The 12,272-nt window shown below is 43.2% G+C and overlaps 1 protein-coding gene across 1 annotated transcript; it reads left to right on the top strand.

Moving 5' to 3' along the window:
• Window positions 1-915: 915 nt before the first annotated feature.
• On the top strand, window positions 916-11,685 carry ankle2 (ankyrin repeat and LEM domain containing 2). Its single transcript, XM_056418738.1, has 13 exons — window positions 916-1,023; window positions 1,978-2,490; window positions 3,022-3,216; window positions 3,499-3,683; window positions 4,618-4,806; window positions 4,906-5,028; window positions 5,431-5,494; window positions 6,095-6,270; window positions 6,379-6,485; window positions 6,952-7,142; window positions 7,362-8,223; window positions 9,784-9,915; window positions 10,717-11,685. Exons 2-13 carry the CDS (start codon window positions 1,989-1,991, stop codon window positions 10,919-10,921), a joined length of 2,931 nt encoding a protein of 976 aa, XP_056274713.1. The 5' UTR covers window positions 916-1,023; window positions 1,978-1,988; the 3' UTR covers window positions 10,922-11,685.
• The last annotated feature ends 587 nt before the right edge of the window (window positions 11,686-12,272 follow it).

The raw sequence follows: 12,272 nt of genomic DNA, 5'->3' as shown, positions 1-12,272 counted from the left end.
CGGCTATGTGTTTGGTGAAAATACAGGAACGGTGTTCTTACTGTGCGTCATAACGTGCGTCTTGTGTGATTAGCATATTGCCTTGCTAAGTGGCTAACGACTGCTAGCATGCTCGTCAAACTCGGCTTCCTAGAACCGATAGTAAGCGAAGGAACGTCGCCCTCATTTTATTTGCGTCCAACTTTAACATATACACATATATTGTACATTAGGTTTATTTTAGTTTATGTATGACCATCTGGAGAATCGCCATGTCTTGCAGTTGGCTCGCCTCGTACATGCTTGACCAAGTTGGCCTGCATGGGATTGTGCCAACGAATACTCTTTATTATGGTGTTTATAGCAGCTCTACGTTTCCACGAATTTGTTATTTCGTTTATTTAAAATAGATGGATTGTTGTCTTGCCCAGGAGAACCTATACCCAAATTCGCTAGGTTATTGTTTCCTTGGATTATTTACGTCTGCAATGGGAGAGGATGATGCTACATTCAAGCCTTCGGGGAAAGTACGTAAAGATAAGAGACGTCCAGGAAATACAATTAAACGCAGCTTTCTAAGGTTCCTTCATCATTAGCCAGCGTAGATCCCCTGCGCAACTCTTGTCACGAGCAAGTGTACAATGTAATGCGATTTTAGGGAAGTAGGGTATTAAGATAGCGGATGTCTCTGTTGTGAGAATAGCAGTCATTGGCATGACACGGCACTGCTTTGGTTGTGATAAAGTAACGTAACCGTGTCATAGGGCGGTTACAATCATCCTGGGGTCGTGTTTTGGAGAGAAATGTGACTATTCACCCCATGCTCTGTGCCCATCACCCTCAGGTCGTCCATATTTAAGTTTTCCCACAGGTCTGGAATGCAGCGTGCGCCCTCCCTTAAAACTAGACATGCGCAGAACATGTTGTAAACAATGATACTATTCCAGATCGGCTGCAGCTTTGTGTCTATCCAACCGTTTATCTGTACACTACTAACAACGATTTCCCTCAGCTCTGCGTGTATTTAATAACAAATGTCCCATGGTAAGTAGGGACGTATTTGTTACTAGATGTCATCGCGTGCACTTTGATTTATATCGACATATTCACCACTAAGACGTATCAAATGTATTGCGTTACAGCACGAAAACCCTCCTCGAATGACATACTTGGGCGTGACGGCATGCGAATGAACCGACTAGTATTGTTGTAATATATCCAGTTTACTATTTATTTGTAATCGTAAATATTTCATTCCGAAGTTGTGTACTTCACTCTTATCGCTCTAGATTGTCATCTGTAGTTTCGCTCATGCTCCCCGGCTGATAATTCTGGCTTGTTGATTAGCACGCAAGCTAGCACGAGCTAATCCCACTATTCTGTGGTTGATTCTGATACCATTTAAAGTGTTGGTTTAATAATGTGGGTATCTAGAACTGCAGTAACACTTGGTTTATTACAAGAGCTACTTAATATATGTGTGGAGCCTACTTGCAAATACTTGACACTGGAAGACAGGGATTTACTTGTTGGTAAAATGAGTCTGTATTATATTTTACAATGTGTGGCAGCTTGTTTGAATACAATTAAGAGTATGGATGGCATTTCATGTTAATATGCTGAACGAAGAACACTGTCTTTTATTTGACTCTTGCCAAATTTGACCATTGTCTTGGTGCATGCGTTAATATTAATTATGAGTAAACACTAAGTTATATGTCCAGAGTGTTTTAAACGCAAGTGTACATTAATATCTGTCTGGATGTATGGTTGTTATTTGTTCTTAGTAGGAGCTGTTATTTATTACCTGGAACTGACATGTATAGGTGGCATAGGTGGTTAATAAATAATTCTGGAATTATTCTATCTTAATAACTGTGCTCAAGTAATTATTTAAAAAGTTGTCTTATGAGTGTTGATATTTAGTGATAAAAAGGTCTATGTATCACATTTATCATCAACTGCTCGTGCTAATTGCTGAGATGTTTTGTGTTGCAGGGAGCTGAAGCATGGAGGTGGTTCTGAGCAGGCTGAGGGGGCTAAGTGCCGATAAGCTGCGCGAGGAGTTTGCCCGAGCAGGCCTCAAGTGTGGTCCTATTACCGCGACCACCCGAGCCACCTTTGAGAGGAAGTTGGCTCGAGTCCTGGCCGGGCCAGAGAGCAGTGGCACTGAATCGGACAACAGCTCTTCAGCCAGTTCCTCGGGCGGTACGGCCTCCAATGCAGATTATGCCAAACCTGGGTCATATGCCAATTCAGCAGTTGCACCCACCACTGCTGAAACAAGCATCAAACTTGCTGAGGCATCCGGCGAAGACTTGGACTTTGGCTACGGTGTGGGTCTCAACCCTCCAGAGGAAGAGGTGATCTCAGTAAACACAACCTCAAACAGCTTTGCGGAAGGCAGTAACTCTAACTGCAAAACGGAAACCCCTTCAAAGTTGGCACAAGTGTCCCCACCCTCTTATTTTGGAGTATGTCCACTGTGGGAAGATGTTTTCACTAGGAATGGTAAGACTGACTCAGCTTGTTACTTATCCAACAGACACCTTAGTTGACTTGAGTCCTAAGTCCAGTCTAAAACATTATCATGTTGCTTGTTAGTTTATTTGTGATATATACTGTTTGTCCAGTTTATGTAATAGTTTAGAGTACTTGCAGCTGTTGTAGTCTGAAAATGTAGTGCATGAAAACATTTAACGTTATTTCTTTGGTGGTAAGCATCAAGGCAGTAGGGCTGCCTGAACGCTCCGGAACAGAGTATTGATCTCATTTAATCTTAAGCTACCACAAAAATCAATGCTGGCAATGTTACTTGGCTTTTATTGCAACTGCGAAAGCAGTGGCACGTTGTAGATCCCCCATGAAAATGGGGATCGACATGTTTGACTGACCGGAAGTGAAAATATCACAAACAGAATGCAAAACAATCCTTCAACCACCAGTTAGAAAGTCACTCTAACACACAGTAATAAATTAAACAAGAAATTAGGACGGATAATGCAAACAAGCTAATTCTCAGTTGGTTTAATTTGTTTGTAGAAAGAGCACACGTGTACACAGATAAGAAAGATGCCCTTCAAGCTGTTAAGATGATGAAGGGAGCCCGCTTCAAATCCTTCCCCAACCGTGAGGATGCTGAGAAGTTTGCTAAGGGGATCTGTGACTATTTCCCCTCTCCCAACAAATCTGCAGCTTGTGTATCTCCTGTCAGACCAGGCCTGGTCATTTGTAAAGGTAAGTAGATACAATTATCTCTTTTAAAAAGAGCCCTGAACAATACTCTTTTGTCATATTTTATCAGAAGCTCAATCTGTGTTTCTTCAAGTTATGGCGCGTTCATCTTTTGGGTCGTGTAGCAGGCCAGCACAACATGCGCGATCATTCATTCTTTATAAGCTGTGTCAGGCCAATCGTAGCTGACACTAACGGATGCGTGGGAAACTCCAGCATTGAACAATATTTGAAAATGTACACAGCAGTGCCTTTCCTTTAATTTCTTCTCTCGCTCTACACCAGACAACATGGAGGTTGATACCATCAACCGGGAGCGGGCCAACAGTTTCAAGAGCCCACGCACCCAAGACCTGACCGCCAAACTGAGGAAAGCTGTGGAGAAGAACGACGCGGTGACCTTTATTGATCTGGTCTGGAGCAACCCACGCTATCTCATTGGTTCAGGGGATAATCCCACTATTGTGCAGGTGAGGATTTCATTTGTTGTGATGTCTTGGTTTCTCAGATTGTTTATTTATTGAGACTTTCCTCACCAGTTTCTGAAACGGGATTGATTTAAAAACTTCAATTAATGATGAGGCAGCATTGTTTCAGCTTATCTAATGAGTACTTTTATGATATTTTAAACTCTGTGTACTATTTATAGCGATGCATTCGCCTTACTTAGGATGGTGACATTTGTTGATACATAAATGTCTTTTCCACATCAGTTCCAACCTTTCACCCAATGCTCATGTCAAGCTTGCAGTTGCTAAGATAAAAACACAAATATGACCTAGTGTATGTTTGTGTACCATGAATCTTGTTTATTAGTTTAACCCTTGTGTTGCCTTCGGGTCAATTTGACCCGATTCAATGTTTAACCCTCCTGTTACCTTTATATTTACTAACATATTTTACCCTTGAGGTCAATATGACCCCAGCTATTAAAATCTCCAGAAAATTATTAGAATTAATATTGTTTTCCAAGTTTAAGTGTGAGGTACTTTATGTTCGTTTGTTGACTCCCGAAAGAACACCGACATTAAACATTGAATCGGGTCAAATTGACCCGAAGGCGACAGGAGGGTTAAATATTGAATCGGGTCAAAATGACCCGAAGGCAACACAAGGGTTAAGGACATGTTCAAGATCTTTTATTTTGTCTCAAATTCTCTCTAGTGTAAAGTCTTAGAAATTGGTCTTTTTAAACCAACATATTTGATGCTATTGTATTACAAATACAAACTGTTGTCATTAAAAAATAAATTAATGTTGAGTTTTAAATCCTTAACTTCAGCAGATGTTTTCAAGGTCAGATTTAGCTTTTAGGCCAAATTAAGCCTAATTTCTTGTTGACGGGAGATTTCAAGCGGATTCTGTCCTGATCCATACAGTTGTGCCACTGTTCTGTCTGGTTAGGAGGGCTGCCGGTACAACGTAATGCACGTGGCAGCCAAGGAGAACCAGGCTGGAATCGCCCAGCTGCTGCTGGACACCTTGGAAGACCCCGAGTTTATGCGCCTCATGTATCCAGACGACCAGGAAGTTATGCTGCGGAAACGTATCCGCTACATTGTCGATCTTTACCTCAACACTCCAGATAAGGCTGTAAGTTATTTGACCATACAATCAAAACCAGATTAAATTAGATTATTTCAAAATAATTTTCATTGGGCTGTGTTGATTTTGTTTGTCCGTATGTTCCAGGGCTTTGAAACACCACTCCACTTTGCCTGTAAGTTTGGGTGTCCAGACGTGGTTAATGTCCTGTGTTCGCATCCTGACAGCGATAAGAACTGTAAGAACAAGGATGGCCACAAGCCGTTTGATGTAAGGAGTTTTATTTTTAACCCGTATTGAACTTTGTTACATGCCCACTGAGTAAGAGAACCTTCAGCATAGTCTGGGTTTTCATTGCTGGTTGTTATTACACAGCCAGTGTTCATGAATGTGTACATATGGAAGCTTTCTAGCAGCTAATAAGCCTTGCACAACACTGCTGAACACTGGTGTCCTGACAGTCGTTGCTGAGGGGAGGTACAGTACGGCTCGCTCAGGTCTTCAAGCCGTGACCTTTTAGCTTGCTTTTTAAATGTGTGTGGCAACTATCACTCTGCACATTGAAGGCTAAAATTAGATGAGCATGAGCAATTTCTTTCCCCAACTAATCCAGCAGCAGTTGTATGTTGTCAGCTACACAAACTATATATCACTAATTGTTGTTTTCCACAGATTATTTGTAGCAGAAAAAATAAAACCCAAGAAGTGAAGCAGAAGATAACTGACTATTTGGAGGGTAAGGACACACGCACACATTCCTGAAAATATTAAGCGTTGTGTTCCTCTTTTCCCCTGCTTCCTTGGACGCAGGCCATTTTGTGTACTTTCACTCAGAGAGGCCTGATTCAATAGCAGCAGCATGTTAAAGCCTAGAGTTTTATTTTGGCAACATTGATTTTTGTTTGTCGTGTTGGTCTATAAGGAATTAGGCTAAACACATCATTAGCAGGTTGAGGTGCTAAATAATTGGGTTACGATGGAATACATTTTTTTATTGCAAATAACGTTACAACTCTAGCTGTGTATTTGTTTAAGCCCCTAAGAGTCGGTCTGGGTTGTGAAAATAAAAGAACGTTTGATAATTGCAATGTTAGAGTGGTAATGTTCTGGAGTAAGAGAGAGAGCGTGGCATTTGGCATATAGTTCTGCATACTGTATATCTTTACGCGCCGTCCTGTGCACAGCGTGACGACGTCATACAAAACACATTTGTCAACATGCCAAATTTGATTTTGTTTTAAAATAAACTGCCACATAAGGTTTGATTCCCACTGATGCCACCCTCAATGAAAATGTATGTGTTATATATGTCTTTCAATTGTCTGTTGTCTCACAGACCGCTGCTATATCCCTTTGCTGAGGGCAACTGACAACACCTTCCAGCCCATCATTGGTGGTCTGTGGTCACCTGAGTCCTCAGAAAGTCTTTCGCTGACCCATCGGCACACAAGAAGCCCAATGGACCCTGTGATGGCTGTCACAGCCTTCGCTGGCCCACTGAGTCCTTCCAAAGTAAGTTCTTTACTTGACTACCTGTTCTTGCTGACTAAAGTCTAACGTCTAATCATTGCATTACATTGAAAACATTTAGTGACCAGCACTTATTGTTTTCTCCTGCAGGCAGATCAATTCCGTCGGTACTGGAAGACGCCGCCCAGAGACAGGGCGGAGCTATTCCACCACATTCGGAAGTCTGATCCTGACCGTGGGGCAGAGAGAGTGGGCAGGTACGTCCACGACCTTATTCCGCTTATGCGTCTTTATAACTTTCTATGTATTCTCAGATATACTGTGAGGTGACTGAAGGGGGATATTACTGGGTTTATTGATGCCATTTTGAGTGGATAAAGGAGTCTGGAGGAAAAACCTTTTGAACAAGCATTTTTGTTTTGGGGGATTACAGACATGTTGGGCCATGTACTACACACCTTAGGTTCAAACATGATTAATTCTGTTTTGAATATCTCTCTCTCTCCCTCTCTTTCGCTCTCTCTCTCTCTTCATAGGGTAGACAACAAAATAGAAACATGTCAGTGTAACACAACACAATTAAACAGCACCACATACTGCAACCTCCAAAGTTAGCATACAGTGGAATCCTCCGTAAAACAGTTTCCATAAAAAAATCACATTAGTACTGGAAATGGTTCACATTTTTTTTGATTTAAATGATAAGTTATCCTTCATCTACAGAGACCTGGCTCATGAGATGGGCCACCCATGGGCTGAGTACTGGGACTTTCTTGACAGTTTTGTGGATCTGTCATCAACTGAGGGGCTTCGCATGCTGGACGAGTACCTTAGCAAGAAGGACTTCAGCTCACGGGCTCATGAAGAAGCCGGGGAGAATGAGACCAGCAACAGGTTCAAAACCCCCTCTCCAGGTACCGTCACCCGCCTCCTATCAAAAGAAATGCGCTGCACACATTCCAGATCACCCTCTCTGACTGAATGTATTATTTGGCATTGTACAATATCATATGAAGATGACACATATTTTAGAGAGCTGCATAATCTCCTGCCATGAAGAATTATTTAATAACATGACACTGTAAAATGACAAATGGACTGAAAAAGTGCCATTATGTCATCCCTGGTTGCAGGCAAGCCCAAAAAGTTCTGCAACTCCATCTCTGTTGGTGCCTTCCTGGACGAGCGTGATGACATTAGCCTTGAGGAGATGAAGAACCGGCAGAACGCAGCACTCACCAGCATCACATCCTCGGCCGCATCCAAGGACTGCCTGAAGGGAGCGGCGGGGGGCCACGAGTTCCACATCCTGCCCATCCTACTGCACCACCACGGGGCTGACCTGATCGAAAAAGCGGCAGAGCAGGACTTGCTGTGCCGCTGCGGCGACGGCCTCCTCACGCCCGGCATCGTCTGCAAAAACGGGGTGTGCTCCTCCTCCAGAGATCGGACTCACAATGGAGACAAGGTGACCCCTCGCACCTCCCCGTCCTCCTGCCTGCTGTCGCCCGTCTCCAATCTCACAGTCAACTTTGAGCGCATGTCTCTGCTCGAGCCGCTGGACGGCAGCCCCACCAGCTGCAGGGAGCGGAGGAGCAGCGGCGGGAGCCGGCACAAGGACTCCTACAGCTCCTCCTCGGCCACAGACCTCAGCTCCGGGGTGAACCGCCTGTCTCTTGGTCACAGCGGTCAGGACGGCGACGCGGTGGAGGTGCCGGGCTTGAGAACAGAGGGAAGAGGGACAGAGGAGAGGCGCAACAGTGGCAGCTCGGAGGAGTACTTTGAAGCAGAGGAGAATCTGGAGGTGTTGGGCAGGACTAGGGGGTCAATATCAGGGGGGCGCAACTTCTGTGCTCGGTCCAAGTCTTGGGACCATGGGGGGAGGGACCTGAGCAGCTCTGGATCCTCTGGGTCCTCCTATAAGTCCTTCGATAACTCGAATGAGTTCCTACCCAGGACCCCGCCGCATATTCAAAGAGGACTTTTCATTGATGGGTGAGTGTTTTTCTGTGGAGGGCCATGATGTTGTTTTAGTTGTTGAAAGATCTTATAGATGCTGAAATAGAAACTGTTTGATAATGTTTGACAAGATGATGCGTCAAAATCTTAGGTAGTCGGTCTTGTGTAATCGTGTTGGGATGCTATAATCTCTAATATTATGCCAGGCGAGTACAGTCAGGTCCATAAGTATTTCGACGGTGACACCATTTTTTTAATTATGATCATTTTTAACCTTTGGAAGGAAATCCTTTGCAGTCAATGATTGCCTGAAGTCTTACACCCAAAGTCAAAGCTGAGTTTCCTCCCTTGAGATGCTTGGCCAGGCTTTCACCGCAGCCTCCTTCAGTTGCGGTTGTTTGTGGGTCTTTCGACCTTCACTTTTATTCTCACTTGGGTTGAGATCAGCTGACTGACTTGGCCATTGAAGAACATTCCATTGATCTGCCTTGAGAAGCTGTTGGGCTGTTTTCACAGGGTGTTTTAGGACACTATCCATCTGGACTGAGAAATTCCACCCAATCGGTTTTGCAGCATTTGGCTGAATCTGAGCAGATTGTAAAGCCATAAACACCTAAAAACTCATTGTGCTACTTCTATCAGCTGTGACATCATCAATGAACACCAGTGACCGGTTCCATTGGCAGCCATACAAGCCCGTGCCGTCGCACTGCCTCCGCCAGAGTAACCAGATGAGGTGGTTTGCTTCCGACTGATCTCACCCGTCCTTCCTGTTCTTCGGTGCTCTCAGTGGTTTGCACCTTGTTGTAAACCGTCTGTGTTCAGATTCAGATTCCTGAAGACATCTCTTAAGCAGACAAAGACACGCCTCCCTCCTCTAGAGTTCTCTTGAGCTCAGTAGTCATGTTATGAAGATGTTTTATTCACCAACGAAAGAATTCTGCTACATCTACTTGTCTTCCGTGGTCTTTTGGTGTTGCCGAGTACATTGCTTATCTTTAGGACTGTACCAAACTGTTGATTTGGACAATCCTAATGTTTCTGCTGTCTGCCTGATAGGCGTGTGTCGTCTTTCAGCCTTTTAACAGCCTCCTTCACTCGCATCGACACCTCTTTGCTCCTCATGCTCAGAGTTCACTGGACCAGCTCCCAAATGCAAACTCATCATTTTTAATCGTCTCCAGATCTTTTTATTTGCTTAATTTGTCATGAAGTAGCGAGGGAACGGGCCACACCGGGTCATTAAACTGTTTGTGAGACAATTGCCCCGTTACTTTTGACGCTCTGAAAATGTGGGATTGTGCAGTTAAAGCGATAGTTTTGTTATATCCATTTAATTAAAGCTAAAAGTCGACCCTTCAACCACATATCGACTGCGTCATTTCAAATCCATTGCAGTCGTGTAAATAATATCAACCGTGTCACCCTCCAAATACTCGTGGCCCTCCCCGTGTCCTGCAACAGCAGCTGACTCCATGTCGACTGCTATTTAGGGGACGGTGAGGTTTGATGATCCAAAACTTCTGAGTTATGATCGTAATAAAACTTGATGCTAATAATACATTAGATTAATCTTGTTAATTCATGTTTTTACAGGGATTCCCCATCCAGGTTGGACAGAGAGGTCCTGTCGGCAATAGAAAGTTTAGACTTCGATCCCCAGAAGTATCCCAGCATTCTCAAGTGGAAAAGCACAATGAAATCGTACTCGGCGTCAGACATGCAGAGGTAAGACGGGCGGGGCTGACATTTTCTTGCAATGCGTATTATTCTCTATTATTGGTTAACTGATTTTCCTGTGTGTTCCTGATCCTGACCTGGAGAACATTGGTCTCTGGCGGTTTAAATCAGATTATCAGATAATAGGCTCAATACTGTTTCAAATATGTATTGTGTGGGAAACATTTCAGTTTCATAGTTAATTTTGGCATGATTGCATGACCTCTGTTGTTTGTCTCTTGACTATATTTTTGACTACATTTACGAGTACAGTCTTTGTCATAAACGCATATGTGAATATATTATAATTAGACCCTTCTTCATTGGTCCCACAGCGGAGACATTTGCAACCGCCTGTGTTCTCTAAGGTTATTCATACAGTCTTCCTACACCATGATTAATAGGAAATTAATAATAGCACTCGATAGATTGTATTAGTCCTCTAATTGACAAAATTATGGTCACATATTGTTTACAAAAAAGGGAGTAAGCATGGTTAGTACAGTATATATTTAACACAGATGTCTGGTGCTAAGAGGGCTTTTCAGCTTTCGCAGTTGAGACATTTTGTGATTACACCCTCAAGACATTTTGAGGTCAGATGCCATGCGGTGGAGCATTTTGTTCCAGAGAATAAATATGGTGCATTAGGACAACATTCAATTCATACCCAATCAACCGTGTGCAGCTAGGTTGCGGTTGTTTTAAGCTGTGGCTCAGTCAAATCTTCACCCGTTTACCTTTCAGCTAGTCGCTCAGTAACAATATTGAAAAAGCAACGACTGACTGGTGTTGATGTGTGTCCTCTAGCTGGCCCAGCCCTGCGGTGGTAAAACCGCGACTCAGGATGCAACATCAGACTCCCGGGTCACCGGTCAGCGGCCCGATGTCTCCCACCGTCCGCTTCAGTCCTGCCCGGCATGCCGCCTCGCCAGACTTCAGCCGCTACAGCCCTGCCAACGTCAGCTACATCCAGCGCATCCGCCTCAAGCACTTGAACGAGCCGTCTAACTGACCACTATGGCCATACCCTCTCCTAGCCCTAACCCCGACCTCCCACTCGCATTTCAAATCCAGCTGCACCAAGGTGGCTACACCCAAGCTCAGAAACCCTCTACCTAACAGAAATATGCACAAGTGTCAGGAGGATTTGTATTCATAAAGTATGGTACTACGCCGATGTAATACAGGAATTCTCATCACGTTGGGTTGTGATGTACACTCAAGACTTTTAAAAAGGACAAAAAGAAACGTTGATAATTGATGTACTGTGTGGACGTGGGCCGTGTTGAATTGACGGTAATGTTATTTGTGGCGAGTGTGAAGCACCTGTATCGCAGCCCGAGTCAACGACGACAAGCCGCACTCCCCAAAGTTAGTTCCTTCACGAAAACCTCGGTGCTGAATCTTCAACATGATTCTGTCACTGCGGATGTTCTTTACAACAACGACAAAAAAAAAAGTTAATTGTCAATATTTTAAAAGTTATATTTTGTATGTTGGTCAGTAGCACAACATTTTTTTGTTTTTATTAATGGTGTTAAAACCGACTGCCATTTCCTATGTTTTCCTCAGTTCAGAAATTGCCTTAATTTTCTAAAGTGATGGACCAGCTATTGTCAGTTTGGACACACTCTCTCGCTATTACATTAAATATCTGGACATGGCAACGTCACTGGCTGCGGGATTTACAGATGATTAGGGCAGACATGGGAAAAACTGATTTGACTGAGATCTTCCATGTTTTTATTTTGTTCTTCAATAAATGCATACATTTTTGATCTTTTCTCGGTGGTTCCTGGACACGTCTTGACTTTTCCTTTCTGCCACAACCAGCGGCCTTAGGCTGTGCATTTCTTCTTCTTCTGAATTATCTGTAATTCACAAGTATTTCCCACAGTGTGAGCATGAATACAAAAAACACTCATCGGGAAAGTGTCATTTCAAATGTCTTCGACATTTTGCCACGTCTGAGCTTTTAAGCTGTATTAAGTGATTGTTAACCAATAAGGTTCTGAAAGACTCCACAACTAAATAAACACAAAAATAATGTATATTAGATTATTATAGATGTCTTGTTAATGAAAAACTGCCTTGCGCTTACAGAGAACCCAACTGATTAATGATTAGATGAGAGCTCCATAGAGTGGGATCGGCAGTAATTGCAACCCGTTTCACTTTATAAACAGTTTAATACTGTTAATTTCCAAACTAGCGCTTAATATAGCTTTAATTCCTAAAGTTATGTCATGAAGCTCTTCAATGGTTCTAACTGGCATTTTAACATTTTTTCAAAACATGTCTAATTGTGCAATGTGAATGTACAAACACCTGCTGTATCCAAATTGTTATTTAGGGATGAATTC

Source organism: Pseudoliparis swirei, chromosome 7 (genome assembly GCF_029220125.1).
Source record: "Pseudoliparis swirei isolate HS2019 ecotype Mariana Trench chromosome 7, NWPU_hadal_v1, whole genome shotgun sequence".
Classification (NCBI taxonomy): domain Eukaryota; kingdom Metazoa; phylum Chordata; class Actinopteri; order Perciformes; family Liparidae; genus Pseudoliparis; species Pseudoliparis swirei.
This window is presented reverse-complemented; position numbering and strand designations above follow the sequence as displayed.